Genomic DNA, 23791 nt, shown 5'->3' with positions numbered 1-23791 from the left:
AAGCTCCTGACTCAGATGAGCCTCCCAAGCAGCTGAGACTGTAGCCTGTGCCACCGTGAGCGTGCTCTGCTGAGCATGCTCTGTAACGTGACGGTGATACAGGTTGTCTTTATCTTCCTGTGCCATATCTAAGAACTCTCCTAGCTTTAAGTTTCCTCCACACGTTAATCTTTTAAAAAAGTTCTGCCTCTGATGTTTTCTCCTCCTGCCTGCTTATCTGGAGTTGCCTCCATGTTATCGTTCTTCATCAGGTCAGTAAAATCAGCTTGGTGGATCTAGCCGGAAGCGAACGAGCTGACTCCACTGGTGCCAAAGGGACTCGATTAAAGGTATCTGTTTTTTGCAAATAAATGACCGAGTCAGCAATGTTCTATAATATGGGTCGGCAAACTATGGCCAGTGGACCAAAGCCAGCTCACCACATAGTCCGGTTAAATGAACTTTTATCTAAACACAGCTACGTCCATTCATTTATGCTTTGTTTGGCTGTGTTTCTACTGTGATGGCAGAGTTGACAGAGACCATATGGCCCACAAAACTTACTTTTACCTGGCCCTTTACTGAAAAAATTTGCTGAGTCCTGATCAATGACTTCAATGGAAGGATAAATTATATAATAAAATCGTTAGGGAGGACTTCATGGTCAAGGTGAGAATTGCACTGCATTTTGAGCAACAGGCAGATTTTAGCTAGATGGAAGAAAGAGATGGGAATGGAAATAGGATATGCAAGATTCAGATGTGAGAACAAGCATGACCCGTGAATGAGATGTTGCTTAGCAAGAGCAGACATTGCATGTCTGTGAGTTGTGGGAAGAAGACTGACTGCATCTGTAAGGTTTTGGAACATAAACGTCTTAAAGATACTTGAGGAATGTGAGTTGAACATGTGGTTCCAGCATGTTTTCAAGTGGAGAAGTGGAAAGGCGGACTAAAGGAGGTTTTGAGAACTTGTCAAACAAGTATGCTAGTGTATAAAAAATGATGTTTTATGTTGTATATGATGTGGCGGTAATAGAAATTCTTCATTATAATTTTTTCATGTTTGGTATCTATTTTAGGAAGGAGCAAATATTAATAAGTCCCTTACAACTTTGGGCAAAGTCATTTCCGCCTTGGCTGAGGTGGTAAGTTTTATATTTTATTATAAGGGGAAATTTGATGGCTCAGCAAATATACTTGATAATATTTTATGATTGCTTAGAAAGGCTATCCTTTTTTGGTCTTTTTATGTAATCTTGCCTTTCTCCTTTAAAAACTTTTCAGATAAGATACTAAGTATAACACAGGTTGACTTGAGATTGAAAAAGCGATTAAGGAGAATAAAAGTAAATTAGATCTGTAAAAACTAGAGCAAAGACCTAACTTTTTGAGCCTTATTTCATATCTTTCACAAAAACCAAGTGAATTTTTTGATATTCTTTTCCCATGCAATATTTTTTAAGTAGGATACAGTACCTTTGGAGTAATGAGTAGTTTGACTTTGGTGGATGCTGTTGATTTAGTGACCAATAGCACTTTTTTTCCCCAGGTAGTTTCATTCTTTCCCATTCTGTAATAGTAGAACACTAAAGCTAAAACAATTTTTATACAAAGGGCTTCATTATTTAGGTTAGTCATTTTGTGCTCTAATTTAATACGTCATTTAAATCGTTAAAGTGAATGAAGTGCTTTTTCTTGCTTGTCTCTGAGAAGTTATAATCTATGACAAAATCTAAACAAAATATTATCTTCTGTTTGGAGGCTTATCCTGTATTCTTGTTCTCTCCTTTAAATGCTTTCACCTGTAGGATAACTGCACCAGCAAGGTATGGTGAGGACTGGTAGAGATAAACTAGCTGTAGAATTGACTTTTATGGTTTTAAATCCTCAGCAGAATATATGGAGACATATATAGGAATGGAACCTTCAAAAAACTTTTTGTCATTTGTTTTCTGTCTTTGGAATTTAGAATGACTGTATGAGCAGGAATCATGAGACTTCACACCAAAATTAATTTGGAGAGCGTGATATGCTTTTGAAAAGGAATTAAGACTAAAAGAACATGAGGGAAATTTGAGGAAGCTTTTATATTTATGTTGTCTTATGATGTTTCTCCTAGGACTGTCTTTTTTTTTTTTTTTTTTTTTTTAAGAGACAGGTCTTGGTATGTTGTCCAAGCTGGATTCAAACTCCTAGGCTCAAGCGATCCTCCCACCACAGCCTCCCTAGTAGCTGGGAGCAAGGACTGTCTCTTGACAGTTTTGTAAACCATTGGAAAGGGCAATACACTTAGATTTTTTTTTTGAGTTGGAGTCTTATTTTACTGTATATAGTTTTTAAAAACCTCTTTGTATTTAATTGTTTCCTACCATGAAACATGGAGAACTTAAAACATTGAAAATCTCCTTTCTAGTCTCTGACTTGCTTTTTAAAAAAAAAGTAAAAAATTTTCCTAATCTTTTGTTATACATAGAAAATGTGAAGACTGTAGAATCAAGATATACTTTTAACTGCATCTGGACAACATATTACCCAAATACTATAGATTTTTCTTTTTCTTCTATTTCTTTTTTTCTTTTTTTTGAATTAGAGTCTCACTCTGTCGCCCAGACTGGAGTACAGTGGCACATTCACGGCCACTGCAGCCCTGGCCTGCTGGGCTCAGGTGATCCTTCTACCTCAGCCTTCCAAGTAGCCAGAACTACAGGCATGCATTACCACACCTGGCTAATTTTTATTTATTGTAGAGACGAGGTCTCGCCAAGTTGCCCGGGCTGGTCTTGAACCTGCAGGCTCAGGCAATCCACTCGCCTTGGCCTCCCAAAGTGCTGGGATTACAGGCTAAGTCACCAAGCCTGGCCTCTTCCTTCTATTTCTATACAAATATTTTAAAATTTGTTAGTCCTCTTTTTACATAAATGATATATACGGGCCAGGCATGGTGACTCAAGTCTGTAATCCCAACATTTTGGAAGGCCAAGGTGAGAGGACTGACTGAGCGCACGGGTTCAAGAACAGCCTGGGCAACTTGATGAGACCTCTTCTCTACACTAAAATCGAACAATTGGCCATGTGTGGTAGCGTGCACCTGTAGTCCCGACAACTTGGAAGGCTAAGGCGGAGGATTGCCAGAACCCAGCAGGTCGATGCTGGGGTGGCCATGAGCGTGCCACTGTACTCTAACCTGAGTGATGGAGTGAGACTCTGGCACAAACAAACAAACAAAACAAAACAAAAAAAATTTATATGCAAAACCTGACCTAACAGTTTGTTATGAATCTTATGAGCAAAATTTGGGATAGAAGCAGTATTTACCCTGAAATATTTTAAACTTCTATTTTCAAATGTATAGACTTATTTATCCTCTCTATTTCTATAAACATGACTTAATAAATTAAGTAGTGCCTTTTTTTGTTTTCCTATGTTTATTGGGAAAAGGTGTGTTAGATTCAGAAATTTACCTGCTATTTGATATATGTATGTGAACATTCTTTAGATTTCTGTTTTGGGTCCCAGAATCATGAAGACTGTTGAAAACATGGTGATCATTCTAACTTTTGTCCCATTTTATTAATCTGTTAACATCCATATCAACCACAGGAAAAGTTTGCTTAAAGCATTTATCTGTATATATTTCATATTGCTTTGTGCCACAATAATTTGCAAATAATTTTTTTTTTTTTTAGTAAGGGTTTTACCTTGTTGCTCAGGTTGGAGTGCAATTGCATGCTCATGACTACTGCAGCTTCTACATGCTGGGCTCAGGTGATCCTTCAACTTCAGCCTTCCAAATAACTGTAACTACAGGTGTGCACCACCACACCTGGCTAAGCTTTTTATTTATTGTAGAGATGATGTCTCGTCAGGTTGCCCAGGCTGATCTCAAACCCCAGGGCTCAGGCAGTTCTCTCACCTTGGCCTCCCAAAGTGTGTGATCCACTGTACCCGACTTGCAATTGCTTTTTTATAAATAGTTTTATAAAACCCAGTTTAGTATTTAGCATCTATGTCTTAACTATAATAGATCAGAAACAAAATTTAGTTTTTATGTAATAAGCATACTTTTTGGTGAGTTAGATATGTTGATATTTCCACTGATGAGATAAGCAGGCTAATTACCATCCACATTTAACTGTATTTTATTTTAGAGAGAGGTTCTTGATCTATGTAAAGCTTTTTTTTTTTTTTTTTTTTTTGAGTTGGAGTCTCACTCTATCACCCAGGGTGGAGGGCAGTGGCACGCTCCTGGCCACCACAGCCTCGACCTGCTGGACTCCTGCTATCTTTCCGCCTCAGCCTTCCAAGTAGCCAGAACTATAGGCACGCACTACCATCCCTGACTGATTTTTATTTATTGTAGAGATGAGTTCTTGCCAAGTTGCCCAGGTGGATCTCGAACCCATGGGGCTCAAGCAATCCTCTTGCCTTGGCCTCCCAAAGTGCTGGGATTACAGGCTGAGCCATCAAGCCTGGCTGGTGTAAAGCTTTTTATGTAACTGCTAAAGCATTTATTTTCAAAAAATGTGTAAGGATGTGAAAACAGATGAGATTAATTCTCTAAGAGAGCAGATAGAAAAGAAATGACTAGAATTCTGGGGTATTTTCAAATAGAAAGGATTGAAGTTCCATTTATGCTCCTTCATTTAGCTGTTCCTTCTTAATTTAGTCTAATTGACAGAAATGAAGAGAGATCATTTTTGGGAAACCAGTACTGCTTGTTTTTATAGGACTGTTTGTGGTCATTGTAATTGACATACTTTAAACCTTACAGCATTTTTATTACTAACAATGGGCAAAGTGGTATGTTTGGGGACTACAAAACAGTAAACTGAGATCTTAGACCTCAAGGCTTCTGTAGTGGAATGACGCTTTGTGCCACTAATCGGAGTGACTGAAAGGCTTAATTCTCCTTAGAGGTCTGTGCAGTTTAAGATAGAACTTGCTATTTGAATGGCTTTCTAACTGGGGGGTTGTATGTCTGTGGATAGAATGGGATGGGATGGTGTGGATCCTTTTGATGAGAGATATAATTAAATACTGCTTGCTTATTCCCTTTCCTCCTCAAAAAAAAAAAAACCAGAAACCAAGCCACTTTGTACTCTTTTTTCTGAATATTTGTGCTTGTGCAAATAGTAGGTCATCCTTAATTTAACCTTGGATTATACCAGGAATGGATTATAAAACTACCAATTGCAGGGGCAGTGTTTATCAGAGACCCCTGGTTTTCTCCTTAGTGGCTCTTAAAGCATCACAACCCAATAGTCAGACACTAGATATTTGAGTAACTATTATTTGCAAGACATTTGTATTACTTTTTGCTTTTAGAGAACATAATTTTTTCCTTTTCATCACTGCCTTTTCATTGGTGCTTTTTGCTTTACCTGTGTTAATGAGAAGGGTCATGAAGAGAGCAGTATGAGTAGACTTAATAGAAAATTCATCTTATAATCTTATAAATCTCTAAATTAGCAAATCATATCATTTTCTTAGACCTTTCATTTTTAGTCCTTGCTCTAATGGTTGGACCATTTGTTGGCATAATTTCTTTTCGAAGAGACCAAATGAGTATTACTTTACAAGAGTTACTAGATATGCAAAACCTGCCTGATGACTTGGTGGTTGGCTAAGTAAATTCGTTAACTAGATGATTTGTTCCTACACATCCAACCTGGAATGTATATGGCTCATATTTGCCCCTTTGCAGAAATAAAACTGAGTTCTAGGTATTAGATGGTATTAAGGAATTATTGTTAATTTTGTTAAATGTGGTAATGGTCTTATGGTGTTACGTTTTTTAAAACTATGGCCTCGGCCAGGCACAGTGGCTCAAGGCTGTAATCCCAGCGCTTAGGGAGGCTGAGGCGAGAGCATTGCCTGAGTCCAGGGGTTCGAGACCAACCTGGGCAACTTTATGAGACCTCGTTTCTACAATATATCAAAAAATTAGCCGGGCATGGTAGCATGCACCTGTAGTTCTGACTGCTTGGAAGGCGGAGGTGAAAGGATTACCTGAGCCCAGCAGGTTGACGCTGGGGTGGCCGTGAGCGTGCCACTGCACTCCAACCTGGGTGACAGAGTGAGACTCCAACTCAAAAAACCCCAAAACATCCAAAAAAGCCATGGCCTCCTCTGCAAGAAAAAAAAAGACACAATAATAAGATATTAGATCATAGTATTGTATTGATGTCATATTTCTTGAATTTGTTCATTGTTCTCTGTGTAAGAGTATGTCCTTACCTACTGAAGTGTTGAGGGATAAATGGAGATGATGTCTACACCTTACTCCAAAATGGTTCAGGGGTAAAAAGTGTAGAAGAGTGTTTGGGGAATAATTGAAAGGTGATTGGCAAAGCACTGATGATAGTTGAAGCTGCATGTTGGGTAATATGATAGCTCATTATACTACTGTCTCAACTGTTGTATATATTTACATTTTTCAAAGTAAAATGTACAATGAAAAAAATTACTTTTTTTACATGAGCTTTGTGAAGATTTGAAACTCTGAATGATAAATTTCAACAGTGATGGGATTCTGTTGTATTTGATTTGTTTGGAATTTTTAGACTGATTTGCCATCCATGTGAATTTTCCCCCTGATAACACTAAGACCATTCCTTTCTCTTTAATAGAGTAAAAAGAAGAAGAAAAGTGATTTTATTCCCTACAGGGATTCTGTACTTACTTGGCTTCTTCGTGAAAATCTAGGTATGTTGGCCACTGATGAAAACTTACTTCGTTATTCTTCTTAAAGCTATTTACTGTTTATCTTTTGTGATAGATTGTCCTGTGTCTGTTTTGGAGAAGAATACTCTCTAGATATTCATGTTACTAACTTGAGTGCTTCTGGCCTGTTTTCCTTTTTACTTCTTACTTAAACTGGTTGGATTCCCTTGCTTTTAAACCATGGTGGACTTCCATATCTCATTTACTTGAGGACACGAACTGTGCAGTAGTTGCCTTCCTGACTCTTGACACCTGCTTCAAACTACTGCTCCTTCTTCAAAGTTCTTTCAAAACTCCATGCTTTCAGGTGCACATGATTAGACATTGCCAACCCTTGCTCCTCCTCATTGCAGATGTTTTCGGTTCCTCATTGACTTCTACTTAACAAGGAAGAAGGAGAGATTAGCTGTGTTAAATGTTGCTAATAGATGGAAGAGGCTAGGAATGGACTATTGGGCTTATCCATATTGCCAGTGATTTTCAATTGCTAAGGGCAGTTTTGGTGGAATGACTGAGATCTCATTGGAGTGGGTTCAAGACAGAGAGGGGGACAGGAACTGAATCCAGTAGATCCAGACACAAAAGAATATAACAATGTCTGACGTGGGAACATTTGAGAAATTTGACTTTTGATTAAATATTAAGATCTGAGATTGTGCTATCAGATTTGACATAGTCAATAAATTTTTTCTTTTAAAATTTTTGTGATTTAAGATACTCATGATTCATCTTTTTAGGTGGTAATTCTCGGACTGCAATGGTTGCTGCTCTGAGCCCAGCAGATATCAACTATGATGAAACTTTGAGCACATTGAGGTACTTTCATTTGAAATCAGTAGCTATGTAGACCACATTGCCATCATAAGTCATTTGTTATGCCATGGATTTTCTTATGCTTTTTGGGTAGGTATTTATGTAAATGATTCTCTCTTCCTCTCATAACAGGGAAAACTTAGGGAAAAAGTATAATGTAGTATAATGGAATTGACTTGTTTATGATTTTCAGTATCTTTGGGAAAGGCAGGCACTTTTTCACAGGAAAGATGTTAAGATTGCTTAAGTGAGATTTTTAGGTACCTTTTTGAGAATAGCAAAGTTTTCTTATAATCGTTTCTGTTAAAAGCAGATTTCTCTTCTTGTGGTGTTTGTCATTATAGGAATGCTGAAGTTGTAATAAAATTACATTTAAAAATTATCAACAGGGCCAGGTGCAGTGGCATAAGCTTATAGTTCCAACTACTCAGGAGGCTGAGGCGGGAGGATCACTTGAGCCCAGAAATTTCAGGTCAGCCTGGGCAACATAGCAAACCTCTGTCTCTTTAAAAAAAGACAGAGTACCAACAGGATGTTCATTAAAAGAATATTTTTGTGTGTGAATATGTTCCATTACTTAAATCTGGAGCTCTCCGTTCTTCTTCCATTAAAGACACTTGATATAATGAAATGAACACTACATAGTCTGATACATTGGGTTTGCATCCTCTCTTTGGTATTTATTTTCATTGTAATCTTGGACAAATCACTTAAATTCATCTGAGCCTTTTTACTCATCTTTATAAAGCTTTATACAAATATATAATTTAAAAAAATTTTTTAGTTTTTAATGAACTCATCAACAAAACTCCCATTTCAAAATAAAAACAAAATCTCAGATCAAATAGATGTTTACAGTAATTACATTTATCTGAGCAACATACATTCATGTTCAGTTCTAAGATGTTAAATAAACTTCTGTGACAAATAATTTTGTTTTTTTTTTTAATACCAAGAACTTTAATTAGAGTTAATGCAGAGTTCTAAGGATAAACTAGTAGTCACTCATTTGGTTTTTCTTAAGTCTTCATTTGAGATACTGTTATTTCTAGTACAGATAAGCAGGCAGAGTCTTCCATATGCTCCAATACTGGAATCTTCGGTTGCTACTATATCAGCTAGCTTCAAACAAGAAGCCAGCCATTTTAAGAAAGTTTTAAGTAAACAACTTGCTAACTCCAGGAATGGAAAGACCCTAAGAATGCACAATTGTGAGCATTTACAACCATCACAACTGTGACTGAAGACTGTTCATAGTGTTCTTCTGAAATGAGATCTCAAAGCAGTATAGTTCAAAATAAAAGATTTTGGCCGAGCTCATTGGTTCAGCCTGTAATCCCAGCACTTTGGGAGACCGAGGCAAGTGGATTGCCTGAGCCCACAGGTTCTAGACCAGCCAGGCAACTTGGTGAGACCTTTTCTCTACAATAAATCAAAAATTAGCTGGACATGGTAGCATGCATCTGTAGTTCCGGCTACTTGGAAGGCTGAGGCAGAAGGATCACTGGTACATAGCAGGTCAACTCTGTGGTCAGCCATGATTATATTGCCACTGCACTCCAGCCTGGGCACAATGAAATGTTTTTACAAAAAATTGGCATGTGCACAATTTCTCCACCAATTTGTGTGTGTCAACAATTTAGTTAACTTTTCCACTTGAAAAATACAATGGAAAATCAGGCACCATGTTTCCTATCTCAGTTAATATTTACAATTACAACGGCTACAACTCAGGATACAGCATCACCAGTGCTGCCCAGAGTCAGTTAATACTGAAATTAAGTTCTTTACACCAAGTAAATGGTTGTCTACGACCACTGGCCTGTGGGGGTTTGGGCTTGCTGGCCCTGCCTACTCAAAAATATATTATCAAGGCTCATACAATGTGTAAATACTCAGGACATTTAATTTAGAAATAATGGTATGTTACTTATGAGAAGTAGAGCATCTGAGAAATGGCAAGAATGAATTTTCTTTTTGGATCTAGATATGCAGATCGTGCAAAACAAATTAAATGCAATGCTGTTATCAATGAGGACCCCAATGCCAAACTGGTTCGAGAATTAAAGGAGGAGGTAACACGGCTGAAGGACCTTCTTCGTGCTCAGGGCCTGGGAGATATTATTGATAGTAAGTGAATTAAGGACCAACATAAAATAATCTAGCCTGTCCTCTTCAGAGTTCTTATATTTGAAATATACTTTAGGCCATGCGTGGTAGCTCAAGCCTGTAATTCCAGCACTTTGGGAGGCGAGACAAAAGAATTGCCTGAGTCCAGGGGTTCAAGATCAGCCTGAGCAACTTGGTGAGACTTTGTCTCTACAATAAATCAAAAAATTAGCCAGGCATGGTAGTTCTGGCTACTTGGAAGACTGAGGTGAAAGGATTGCCTGAGCCCAGCAGGCTGATGCTGGGGTGGCTGTGAGCATGCCTCTGCACTCTAGCCTGGGCAACAGTGAGACTCCAATTCAAAAATATATATCTATATATATATTTATGTATACATATGTGTATATATATATGTATATACTTCGATTTAAGGAGTTTGATGAAGCTAGGTGGTAGTGAAAATTTTTGTGTGTTTTTTTTTCCTTAAAATATCCAATGGCAATGATCTCTGGATTCCCTATGTAGTATGTACCAGGCTATCCATTTGAATTCATGAAAATCATTTTTAAAATATGACTATATCACTACTTTTATTTTTGATAGAATTGAGTTTTAGATCAGCAGTGAAATTTACTTGGAATGTCAAACTTATTCTCACTGAGATTAATCACTTAATAAAAATGTTACGCCGGGCTCGGTGGCTCAGTCTGTAATCCTGCGCTTTGGGAGTCTGAGGTGAATGAATTGCCTGAGCCTGTGGGTTCGAGACCCGCCAAAGCAACTTGGCGAGACCTCATCTCTACAATAAATCAAAAATTAGCCGGGCGTAGCGCATGCCTGTAGTTCCAGCTACTTGGAAGGCTGAGGCGGAAGGATCGCCGGAGTCCAGCAAGTCGAGGCTGTGGTGGCCGGGAGTGGCCACTGCCCTCCAGTCTGGGCAACAGAGTGAGACTCCAACTCAAAAAAATAAATAAATAAAATAAAAATAAAAATGTTACTTGAAATTTTTGGTTTTATTTCATGAGTTACTCTGGATTAGTGTAATAGGAGTAATTTATGTATAAGAAGCTCACCATTCAAGTCTACTTTCAGATAAGATTCACCTCTGAGTGGCCCCTTCCTCCTGTAAAATGATTGAATGCCCCCTGCTGCCTATGAACCTATGAAAGGGGAAAAGTTGAAATCCTATCAAGTTTAAATATTAGACTTCCAGAGAGTATTATTTTAAATGCTGTCTTAAAATGCATCTTTTAAGTAACTAAAATAGATTATTCAGATAGAACAGAATATAGATTTTTTAATAAAAGTATTATAATTTTTGAAGCATAAAACTAATATTCTTTGAAATTCTGATAAGATTTTTAAGACCTCTTCTAGTTTAGTTCTTAGGATTAGGGCCTGAGTTTCGATGAATACAGTTTATAAAAATGATAATATATTCTAAGTGTTAACTTTTTCATCTTCCCAAATGCCAAATACTGCTCTGTTCCCTCTCTGTGTCACTGCTGAACCTGAACATTGACCCTTCTCATATTTTCCCTCCTGCTTACCTTCAGTTGATCCATTGATCGATGATTACTCTGGAAGTGGAGGCAAATGTGTGTATTTCGTGTATTGGTTATTTCCAGTACTCTGACTTGCTAATCTGCCTCTGCTGGATCAGCCTTAAATGAGCTTTGCATGCCAGCAATCCCAACAGGGAAATCCCAGACAGAGCATAGTGTAGAATCAGAAATGATCCTATTTTTGCCATTCTTCATTTAGCAAAGCAGTCTCTGCTGAGTTTCATTCCGTTTGTGACTTGAGTGAAGTTGAAAAGCTTAAGAATCTCTTGCTTCTTCTACTCTTCAGTTTTTCCCCCAGGTGATTAAATTAAGTCCAGAATCCTAGAGGATGATAGTAAGAATAGCAGCTGACACTTACTGTGTTTATGATGTGCCAGGTTCTGTTCTAGGCACCTTTAAAAAAGACTATATTGTCTCTTTTAATTCTGTCAGTGACTCTGAAAAAGTTCCATTATGCTCATTTTACCAGTAGCCTGAAGTGGTTAGCTTGCCTGACATCCCACAGTTTCTATGTGGTTGGTTGTATAGTGTAATTTTAAGCCCTTGTTTTTAATCATTATTACCCTAACACTTTTTTTTTGTCTCTTGAGTTGCTCTCTTCAGAGTCCGATTGTTTAATAGAAAATTCTTTTTAATTCACATTGTAAATGTGAGCCTTCATATATAAAATTAGAAACAATCATTTTCAGTCAGCCGACTATCTGCGATTGGGGAGCTCTGTAAATGTTGGGCTCACACTCACCTGTGCTTATGCTTAGTTGGTTTTCTCCATACCTTGGGCCTCAGCTTACTTAACAGTTAGATAAAAATTTTTCCCCTTTTAAAAAATTACAAATTAAGCCGGGCTCGGTGGCTCAGCCTGTAATCCCGTGCCTTTGGGAGGCTGAGGTGAGTGGATTGCCGGAGCCCGCGGGTTCGAGACCCGCCTGGGCAGCGAGACCTCATCTCTACAATAAATCAAAAAATCAGCCGGGTGTGGTAGCACATGCCTGTAATTCCGGCTACTTGGAAGGCTGAGGTGGAAGGATCGCTGGAGCCCAGCGGGTCGAGGCTGCGGTGGCCGGGAATGGCCACTGCACTCTAGTCTGGGCGACAAAGTGAGAGTCCAAATCAAAAAAAAAAAAAAATTACAAATTAAGTTTAAAATAACTTAGTTTCAATTTAAAATGTGTGCTAGAAATGAGAACATCTTATACAGGTTCACATGAACTTCATTATTGTCTCCATATATCCTTTAAAGATAATTTCATCAAGGAATTGTTATCATAGAAGAAATGGAGACTCTTGATTTGGGGTTAATTTTCAGATTCATATTGATTTGTTTATTTCTGTGGTAAGGCATGCAGCAAGGCTCGGCAGACAGTAAGAAAATACACAAGAGAAACCAAATAGAACCCTGGCTGTTCTTATACAGTTAGTGCTTGTAGGCACTATGATGACCTAACACAGAAGTGACTCTTGGACTGCAACAGCTCTGTCTGAGATTTCCAAAGCTGAACGGCATCAATGTGAAAAAGATGCCTTCTTGTTCTTGCTGTTGCTGCTACCAGCTTGTTGCCTACCTCTTTTCTGAGCAGCTTTGGTATTTCCTGAAAAACCATGCATGACTAAGTTTTAATTCTGTATCTGTGCAGGAAAGTAGCACCAACTACTTCTCAGTTTTCATTTTTATCTAATTAATTCCTTTTAGGGCTTGCATGTATCCTTTGGACCTTCTAAACTCCGTCCATACTGGTCTTTCCCTCCTTGCTGCCATTACCTGGTGGCGAATTTTTTGCTTCAGCTACTATCCCTGTTTTAAAACATGCTTCTTTGCTTGTTTCCCTATGTTCTATATTTGCAGATGGTGGTTTTCAAACTGTCCTGAAGCAACCACTGGCTTTAAGGAGCTTCAGAAACAGGCTTTTATTAAATAGTACAGCTGAGGTAGACCAGAGAGAACTAATAGTATTTTTTCCAACTATTTGTATCAACTCATCTTTAAGAAAAACTTATTATCTTAAAGTTGAAATGCACCAGCACCTCTGGTTTTCCTCTGGTGTCTCTGAGAAGTATGACTAATGAAGGAAAGTACAAACAGCAAGTTAATGAATTTTGTTTATGATTTTTTTTTTATCAATGCTAAGTTTAAAAGCAAAATTTATAGTTCTATTAGAGACTTAGTAAATGAAAGTCCCTAAAATGTGCATTTCATAATGGGAAGTAGGCTTGGTTGTACTGTTAGGCACAGTGAGGGTCTTAAATTAGCAAATCAGAGATTAACAAATCACTTTATTTTTTGCTTGCTCTGATAGATGAACAGAAATTGCACCAAAACTCATTAATTTGCTAATTGTTTTTCCTTGTTGAGGCAATCAATCAGTCCTGAGTTCTTAACCAAAATTTCTGTCATTTCTACAGTTACCTCTCCTTTTTATTTAAGGCGTATTTTAAAAATTCTTTTAGCATGTTGAAATGTTGCTGTTCAAAGGACACTACTTAAGTGCTTAGATTTTTGTTTTAACTGTAACATTTTCTTGGAAATTTTTTGCTGAATTCCATAGAACACTGGGCCACACAGATAAGGATTATTATTGATACATAAATGATTATCATTTTTCCTTATGGTTGCAAACTACTGAAATTTAAGAGTGGTATAAATGTGAAGGCATTATGGTCTTGGAACAGCAGAAAGAAGGGAAGGGAGGTAGTTTGGCTATGGAGGGAGAGTGCCTAAGTAGCATCCTTTGATTCAGTGTGAACCTGCAGTGTAATTTTTAAGTTTCTAAAGTAGCCGGGCTCGGTGGCTCAGCCTGTAATCCCAGCGCTTTGGGAGGCTGAGGTGAGTGGATTGCCTGAGCCCACAGGTTCGAGATCCACCTGGGCAACTTGGTGAGACCTCATCTCTACAATAAATCAAAAACTAGCCGGGCTTGGTAGCACATGCCTGTAGTTCCAGCTACTTGGAAGGCTAAGGCGGAAGGATCGCCGGAGCCCAGCAGGTCGAGGCTGCGGTGACCAAGAGCGGCCACTGCACTCCAGTCTGGGCGACAGAGTGAGACTCCAACTCAAAAAAAAAAAAAGTTTCTAAAGTAGAAGTGATTGTTAACCTCTAGGATACCAGTATTAAAGAGAGACATGTTTTAGAACTGCCATCTAGAACAATTGTAACCTGTCTTTGTATTATAGCTTGTCTTTGTCTTGGCGCTTTAATGCTGTCCTTTCTTACACCGATGTTCCTTCCTGTCTCTTTTTCTTCCTTGCTCCTTTCCCTCTTTCCCACTTTTTCTGCCTTCCTTTCTTTCTGTCTCCCAGATCTGAAAGATTTTCAGAACAATAAGCATAGGTACTTGCTTGCCTCTGAGAATCAACGCCCTGGCCATTTTTCCACAGCATCCATGGGGTCCCTCACTTCATCCCCATCTTCCTGCTCACTCAATAGTCAGGTGGGCTTGGCATCTGTGACCAGTATTCAGGAGAGAATCATGTCTACACCTGGAGGAGAGGAAGCCATTGAACGTCTGAAGGTAAGTAACAGTTCAGACTGAATGCAAGGTGCTCTTCCCCCCCACCCTTTTCCCCCTGCAAGATGCTCTTATAGCTCCACAAGGCAGAACTAGGACTAAAAATGACTGAGATTTTGGCTCAGCATATGGAGAACTTCCTACATCTTAGAGGTGTCCTGGAAATGGAATTTTCTGCTTTGTAAATTACTTAATTTTTTTTTCACCAGAATGCTTGAGTGTGACATGGCCAGGCAGAAATGGGAGAGATGCACGGGCAGGTCATAGGTTGGCCATGCAGAGTAATTGGTAGACATGTATGAGGGGAATCCTCCAAAAACTGGAATTTATTTATTAAAAATTTTGTATTCATACATATTTAATCTTCAGTCACCTTCAAAGTACTCTTTGTTTGATGCAGTGCACCTAGTGAGACGCTTTTTCCACTGCTCAAAATAGTTTTTGAACTTGTCGATTTTGATGCCTTTTAGTGCTTCTGCCTTTTTTTGTTTCACCTTTTCTACATTGGCAAAATGTTTCCCCTTGAGGACTTTTTTCATCAGGGAAATTTTTAAAAAGTCGCTTGGGGCGAGATTGGGTGAATAGGGAAGGTGGGGTCATGTTGGTCAAAAAAAGCTGAACATTCAACGTGGTGTGGACAGGTGTGTTGTCATGGTGGAAGACATTGACTTTTCTTCTGAAAATTGTGATGCAACCTTCTCAAATTTCCAGATAAAAAAGTTGCTTGACCGTTTTATCCCAAGTAGCAAATTCCGAGTGTACTACAAGGACCCATCCTCCAAGAGATAATTCCAAGGTTTTTTGGGTCCCCTTCATACATTAATTCTAGAGTGACTTATAAGTCACAGTGAAATTATTTAATTAGAAATTTCGTTGGAAATGAAATAGTTCAAAATGTTTGGTTTCATAGTAAAATGGCATTCTGTATAGAGCCATGCTTCTGTTAGTAAATGAAATATTAAAAGAAAGTTTGGACATTTGAGAAGCTTTACCAGGTTTATTTAGATACACATTAAATTATATCTTCTGGAAGTTCACACTCCATGATTTTTGTACAGGAAGGATTGTCTCCTCCTATGCTGGTGCACATGGAGTCACAGAGCCACAGGGCTACGTGTGTGCAGGGTACCCATCTGTGGCATCCAGCTTTGCTCTTGGAAGTTTTCCCCCAGCCTATTGTAGGCTCTGGCAGGTTCTATCTTATCTCTCTCCATGAATATGAAAGTTAGGAGCAATAAAGCCTAATTCATAGCTTTTTCCCTTTCCTCTCAATGAATGTCATGAGCAGACAGTTGTCACCTGCAGTACCGAGGCAAACTGTTCAGGAATCCTGACATCCATCTGACAACTGTGACAGCACGATCTGCTCTGAAGCAAATGTTTTTTCTTCCCCACTTGTCACCTCCAGGAAGATAGTTTGACCCATACCTTTTAGCCTTTTTATTCAAGAGTGCTAGGGTAGAGATACAAGGAGGACAAAGACACTATTTAAGAATCTGGGGCTAGGTGTGTTGCTTCACACCTATAATCCCAGCACTTTGGGAAACCAAAATGGGAGGATTGCTTGAGTCCAGGAGTTCGAGACCAGCATAGCAAGATTCTGTCTCTACAAAAAAAAATTGAAAAATTAGGTGGGTGTAGTGGTGCATGCTTGTAGTCCTAGGTACTAGGAGACTGAGGAGAGAAGATTGCTTGAGCCCAAGAGGTTGGGGCTGCAGTGAGCTATGATTCTGCCTGGGTGACAGAGTGGCTCGCGCCTATAATCCCAGCATTGGGAGGCTGAGGTGAGAAGATTGCCTGAGATCACAGGTTTGAGACCAGCCTAGGCAATTTGGCGAGACCTCATCTCTACAATAAAAAAAAAAATTAACCAGACATGGTGGCACATCCTGTAGTTCCAGCTACTTGGAAGACTGAAGACTGAGGTGGAAGGATCACCTGAACCTAGCAGGTTGAGACTGCAGTGGCTGGGAGCGTGCCACTGCCCTCCAGCCTGAGTGACATAGTGAGACTCCAACTCAAAAAATATATAATAATAATAATAATTAAGAAAGAAAGAATTGGGAAGTTGCAGTCATACCGCCAGTCAGCAGTCCTCTTCACATTCACTCAGATTCTCCTTGATTCATTCAAGGACAATTGAGAACAGTGACGTCCTTGGACAAATTTAATGATCGAAAGGCTTGCTGAACCTCATTACTAAAAGTGAATTAAACTTGATAATTGAAGATGGTTTCATTTTGGTTGTCAAGTGAGACTGAAAAACATTTTATATGAAGAAATGGCTTCTGCTTTTTCCTTCTTAATCTGTCTACCTTCTCGGCATTTTACTCACTTGAAAAATACAGGGCTTCAGAAACAAAAATAATTTTCTTGTTTCTTACTTCAGAACATGTTGGTGGAAAGTGGGTGAAGTTCTGCATTACTTGGCAAAGGGAGAGGGAGTGAGACATTGTGTAAGCTGCAGGGTAACTTCTGCTGTTGGTAAAACTGACTTTGAAGTTTTACTAGAAGCCTTAGTGAAGCTGCGTGGTAAGACTCCTGTCGCGCATTTTCTCACACTAAGCAGCAGGAACCATGTTGCTGTGCAGGACTCTATTCAGAGCCATGGTGGGAAGTGGGGAGCTCCGTGGGAATGAGCAGTGAAACCTCGCACTTACTATTTAATATAAAATTTTCTTTGGGGATTTTGAATCTTACTATTTGCTTATTAAATTCTTAGTGCTTAAATGAGATTACCCTTTCCCTTGACATTCATCTTGACATAGAGGAGAACTTTTTCCCTAATTGCCAAGTGGGACCAGCTGAAAATAATGTCAAATGTTAGGAGTCAAGACATTAACCAGACTCTAAGGATTGGGTCACCCAGTGTCTTCCAAATTGTTTCTAGGGAATAACGCTGTTATTCAGGGAACTCTCCCCCAACTTCCCTGTGTTCCACTAAACAAAACTGTATTACTTTCATCAGAAAATAAATTCCTCTGTTTCAGTTCTCCTTTATGCAAGCATAAATGAAATCTTGCTTTATTTTAGAAAGAAAATAACTTCTTTACAGTTTTGTGTTGTCTTGAGTTTTTAATGCAGCACGGTAGTTCACTGAAGCATAAGCGCCTTAGTTCTGCTCTTATTTTGTGAATGGTGAGAATTCCATTCGGGCCAACCAGCATTTTAATGCCGCAGGCAGATAACATCTTTCGTCCACAGTGCAAGGCAGTGGTTGTACAATAGAAATATTTGAGAACATCTAGGAGCTGGGTTTCTAAGGCATGACATACAGGAGGAAAATAGTGTAATGGGACACAGCAACAGAGGATGTTAATTCATTTTCTTAACATTTTATTTCCTTTTATTTCCCTATATTTTTGACTTAAGAAAAGATAGATCGGTTGTTAGGAAACTATTTTTACACAGGATGTTGCTGCTGCTCTGTTCACTGAATAGTGTATTTCCATATGTAAGGCACATATGTCACCCAATCATAAATAACTTGGTATCCCAACAAACCTCCCTGGCAAAAGCGAGTGATAGGTAATTCCTTCACTTTTAAGTCACACCTCAAACTGAGTTGAATTATCTGTATCCTTGATTTGGTTTCCTGCCTAATAAGGTTTTAAATGTGCAGCCATAACCACTTCTCTGATGTGTGTTAGTCTGTCATCAGTCAGTACTTTGAGTGCCATTGCTTAAGCTTAACCTATAAATATCCACAAATATCCATTACAGAAGCAGGCAAGGGCAGATGTGCTAAGCAGCCTGAGGGCCCCACACTTGGAACTCACTTAGAAGCATGCTGTGTTTCAGTGCAGTATCTGATGGCTTCAAGGAATGTTCCATGTAGTAAGTGTTTTTCGTGGAAATATTTCTGATTTGTCCTGTGGACTTCTCTGCTTCCTTAACTGAATCATCTAGAAGAGAAATTGTTTAGCTAGATGAATATAATGTATTAACCAGTGCTGTACAAATAGATCTCATGATGTGAGACCAAAGAGTAAATGCCACCTGAGTCCAGCATTTCTTGGAGCTTAAAAAAACCAGTTTCTGATGTCTCTCTGTTTTTGGAATTTTTTTTTCAAGTGTGGTTTCTGCAGGAAGGAAAATTAAAGATTAATCTCTTCAATTTCTCATTTCTGAACCACGAATCCCCATTTCAATTTCATCCTATAATGGGATGAGCAGCCTGGACACCAGTGTGCCATACCTGCTTGCAGAGCAAGTTTATAACTCCAAGACTGAATGCTGTCTTGCTGTTGGCGTCTCTATTTTAGTTAGACTAAATTTGTAATTCAGGCTTAAACAGAATATCCTTTACTTTTTCTTATTTTAGGATGAGCTGTTTTTTAGACTATTTACTTAAAAACTTACTGAGTCTGCTTTATTTGAAGAAAGAGCAGTGAGAGAGTCAGGAAACCCAGCTCTAGACCTGGCTCAGGGAGTAATGTGACTTCAGGCTAATCACTTAGCTTCTTTAGTCTTCAGTTTTTTAAAAATCTCTAGAATGGTTCTGTAATAAGAGGTTACTCAGATTTTCTCTAAGTACTGAAGTTGTACTAACTAATATGGCACTCAGTTATTATTTTCTCTAGCCTTTCCTCAAAGTTTTTGAAAACAACTTTCTAGACAACATAAAAATTGCAACTTGAAGCTGTCATAAAAATAAAAGTTATAGCCGGGCTCGGTGGCTCAGCCTGTAATCCCGCGCCTTTGGGAGGCTGGGGTGAGTGGATTGCCTGAGCTCGCGGGTTCGAGACCCACCTGGGCAGCGAGACCTCATCTCTACAATAAATCAAAAAATCAGCCGGGCGTGGTAGCGCGTGCCTGTAATTCCAGCTACTTGGAAGGCTGAGGTGGAAGGATCGCCAGAGCCCAGCAGTTTGAGGCTGCGGTGGCCGGGAGCAGCCACTGCACTCCAGTCTGGGCGACCGAGTGAGACTCCAACTCAAAAAATAAAAAATAAAAATAAAAATAAAAGTTATACTCAGGTCACTGATTAAATCTTTTCTACAAAGAGATCGTGTCCAGATTCATCCTCCAAGTAACTAGTAAAATTAGAGAGGTCACCTTAGAGTTGGCAGCAAATGATAAGAGGATTCCTAGGCAGTAACTTTGCTTTCTTAGGGTAAGGCCTACAGTTGCCCCAAAATAGTATAGCTTTGATATGGCTAGATAAACTCTGCTTTGAAGCGATCTTTTCCTGAATATAATCAACCGGGAAAAATTATTGTTAAAATACCTCATACCAGTTTGTGTTCATAACCAATACGTGGTTTGTGGGCCACACTATAATAAGTACTGGTTTAGCCGCTTTGGTTTGGTTGGGTGCATCCTATTGTCCTGTTCCCTTGTTTTCAAAATCTTCATGTTGAGATTTCTACCCAGCTTTGTTTCTTCCCCAGCTATCTCTAATAAGCCTAAATATCATGTAGGTTATTGTATTATCTTATAGTTGCCTGCTTAAACTGGTATTCAGAAGCATTTAACACCACCCTGTTAGTGGTTGTTGAATGACTTTAGTGGTGCTTTATATATGATGACTGCTTGATACCAGGCACACTTCCATGCCTGGCTTTCTCAGTTCTTGCTGGAATTGTGTGGCTTTTTCTTGTTTGCAGACCTCTGGCATGGCACTTTGGTTCTCTACTTAGCTGTGGAGTGGCACGTGCACTGCATGGTAATCATTCCTGCTGAGGACTGTGTAGAAGGCCTTTCAGCCTCTGTGTGTGTTCTGAGGGCTAATGAGAGCCAATTTAGGTGGTTTTTGTCACCTTCCCAGCCCCCACTGCAGACTTGTTCTAGCTTCCCCTACTTTGTAACTGGCTCTTTTCTCAGGAGTACCTCCTGTGTGGCTGCCTTTATATAAACCTTACTGATGCCCATGCTTTTTCTTTTATCTGTTTGCTTTTTGCCTAGCTTTGCTAGTTGTTTTTCTTTATCTTTCTCCTTTTTAAATCATGTTCTCTTGTTTGTTTCTCCTGACTCCTGTACTGCCTTGTTTTTGCAGCAGCTGCCTTGAATCTTTGAGTCTGTACTCAGGGCTTGCCTTTGGTATACATTTGCATGTCCCTTACCTTTGGTGTATTTTTTTTGTTTTGAGGTGACACCCAATTAAGGAATTATTCTAGAAGTCCAGGAGTTCCAGAAAACCCAGACACCTTGCATTTATTGTATTATATTACTCGCAATTCTCTCCTGTGGAGATAATTATGTTTGGGGATCTCAGGGGCTTCCTATAGTGACCGGTTATACGAATCATACATTAAACTGTTTAGTGAACTGCAGCACTTTTCCTTGTTAATCATTACTAACATTTTATCATCATCATCATCATGTGACTTTCTGACTTCATCTTCCATGCTGAGCATTTTCTCCTGCTTTTGCATATGCTTGTCCCCCCGTTCTGATACCCCCTTTTTCTCCATTCTTTGCATAGTCACTTCCTACTTGACCTTCATTTTTCTGTAGGACATCATTTACCCCAATTCTTTCACCTTCCAGAGAACTGTGGATACTCCATTTCCAGCTCAGAGCATACTAATCTCTTAACCTCCTTCTGTCTCCACTCTCAGTCCTCAAACATGCTGCTCTAGCAATACAGTTGTCTCTGCAAGACTCCAGGCACGTCCCTTCCCCCACATACCCACATGGTGACTCCTGTTCTTCTTTCATCTTTGCTTACATATAACCTAGTCAGTGAGGCCTGTCCTGACAGCCTCATTTCAAGTGCTCCCTCACCTGCCCTTCCCTCCGCATTCTTTCCCTTTGTTACTTTACCTTTCTCCAAAGCACCTACCACTATCTGACATACCGTGTACTTACCGATTAAAATTGATTATCTGGTCTCTTTGCTCTGATGTAAGTCTTATGCAGGTAGGGATTTTGCTCCCTGCCATATCCCTAATTGCCTAGAACAGGGCTTTGTATATGATGGGGTTATATATAATTATTGAACGAATAAACCATCAGTTACTTCTCTCTTTCCCTAGTATATAGTAAGCTCCTTGAGAGCAGGAAACATGTTTTAGTTCTTATATTTATATAACATTATAAATACTTGCAAGTGATTGGTAAATTGTCACTTCGGTGGCTACATGCCTTCAGATGAGATTTAATACTAAATCTTTCTATATTGGCTCTTGGGTTGTATTCAGAAGAGTATTGTGTTATGATAAAATTATAGTGAAACAAAAGCAATGAATACCTTTGGGGACTTTATGATTTTATAGAATGATTGTCAGATATACTGCCTTGCAATTTAGGATGTTAATGTTACCCTTTTTCCTTTTACATATACACACATGCAGATTCACTATTAAAGTATTTTAATTAGATCTTAGAGGATTTTTATGTTTGGGGCTGATTTAGTTTTAGACCTAGTCTTTTTTATTTATTTGTTTGTTTTTTTTAGAAAGCAGAATTTATTGAGAGGACAGAAAAGCTCCTACAGTGGGAGGGGACCCGAAGGGGTTGCCCTAGGCCTAGTCTTTACAATTCTTACTTTCCATGTTAAAAAAGAAAAATCTCATTTTATTGGTTTCTACCTCTTATCCTCAAAGGGCACAATCTGCTTCTTGCTTTCCTTTCTAGATATAATAGATTAAATTATAAGACTTCACCACTTTAACTGTACACTTCCTTTCTTAGGAATCAGAGAAGATCATTGCTGAGTTGAATGAAACCTGGGAAGAGAAGCTTCGTAAAACAGAGGCCATCAGAATGGAGAGGTTAGGAGGTTAAAATCTGAGAACATTTTTAAGTTTTCTAGGGAATTTAAATTACTTTTATAGCCCCCGCACTTTGGGAGGCTGAGGTGAAAGGATTGCTTAAGGTCTGTTCGAGGCCAACCTAGACAGCATAGTGAGACCCCCATCTCTACAAAAAATAGAATAAATGAAGACAGTACTATGGTGTGTGCCTGTAGTCCCAGCTACCTGGGAGGCTGAGGCAGAAGGATTGCTTGAGCCCAGGAGTTCGAGGCTGCAGTGAGCCATGATCGCAATACTGTACTCCAACCTGGGTGACAAGAGCAAGACCCTGTCTCTTAATAAATAAATAAATAACTTTTATAGTGAGAAAAGATGAAATAGAAGTTAAAAGCAAACCGCCGGGCATGGTGGCTCAAGCCTGTAATCCCAGCACTTTGGGAGGCCAAGGCGAAAGGAGTTCGAGACCAGCCTGGACAACTTGGTGAGACCTCGTCTCTACAATAAATCATAAAATTAGCTGAGCGTGGTGGCACATGCCTGTAGTTCCAGCTACCTGGAAGGCTGAGGTGGAAGGATCACCTGAGCCCAGCAGATTGAGTCTGCGGTGGTGGTGAGTGTGGCACAGCACTCCAGCCTGGGCGACAGTGAGACTCCAACTCAAAAACAAAAACAAAAACAAAAAACCTGTCCTTCAAAACATGAAACAAAAAAATACACCTGGTGGGCTTATGGCCAGTTGAATTTACACTTTGAAGTGAAATCTACATATTTAAATGTCCTCTAGGGAGTCATGTGCTTAATAGTTACCATACTGTATGTTGCTAGGGATCTGTAAAAAATGAAATATATTGAAGGATAGAGTTTTTCATTTGCATAAAGTAGTCTTCCTTTGATAATGGTCCACATCCAACTAGCTACTCTGATTATTGTCTTTCACAGTTATCGTCTCTACAGTCTCTTTGGTAAGAGGTAGTAGCTTGGGATGCAAACTTTTAAAAATCCCTATTTTGTCTTAGCCTCTATCATTTCTCTACCGTGAAGGTGTGCATAACATGAAATTATACTTTTGCCATTGGAATAAACACATATTTTTAAAATGTTAGTTCCTGTCTTATCCTTTCATGGAAGATGAAGCAGAAGTGAGTTCTAGCGTACTGATACAGTAAATGTAACAAACATTGAGAATTTTCTTATTTATTAATAGAGATTTTAATCTAGAATTATTGAACCAAAATGATGGTAGGCATGGGAGCATAACTTTTGAGAAAATTACATTTATAGACCATATTGCCTATACCAAAATGACTTTTGATTACTTTTTTGATTTTGAAGAAATGGTTCTTTGAGTTAGATGCGTAGCTTTCAGGACTATGCTTTTCTTTTTTATATTAATAGGC

At 39.0% G+C, this 23791-nt stretch overlaps 1 protein-coding gene across 5 annotated transcripts in view; it reads left to right on the top strand.

Moving 5' to 3' along the window:
• Positions 1–23791, top strand: part of KIF1B (kinesin family member 1B) — a 157447-nt gene that overhangs the window by 53113 nt on the left and 80543 nt on the right. For 2 of the 5 annotated variants that reach the window (XM_008064951.2, XM_021716017.1), the window contains exons 8-16: positions 252–329; positions 1061–1126; positions 1790–1807; positions 6611–6686; positions 7442–7520; positions 9505–9647; positions 11183–11224; positions 14486–14697; positions 22333–22412. In XM_008064951.2, coding sequence (XP_008063142.1) covers positions 252–329; positions 1061–1126; positions 1790–1807; positions 6611–6686; positions 7442–7520; positions 9505–9647; positions 11183–11224; positions 14486–14697; positions 22333–22412 — 794 coding nt within the window. The remainder of the gene's footprint in view (positions 1–251; positions 330–1060; positions 1127–1789; positions 1808–6610; positions 6687–7441; positions 7521–9504; positions 9648–11182; positions 11225–14485; positions 14698–22332; positions 22413–23791) is intronic. The other 3 variants (XM_008064949.2, XM_021716015.1, XM_021716016.1) reach the window with 3 other exon arrangements.

The sequence above is a fragment of the Carlito syrichta genome, unplaced genomic scaffold (genome assembly GCF_000164805.1).
Source record: "Carlito syrichta isolate Samal-C Ts95f unplaced genomic scaffold, Tarsius_syrichta-2.0.1 Scaffold308112, whole genome shotgun sequence".
Lineage (NCBI taxonomy): Eukaryota > Metazoa > Chordata > Mammalia > Primates > Tarsiidae > Carlito > Carlito syrichta.
This window is presented reverse-complemented; position numbering and strand designations above follow the sequence as displayed.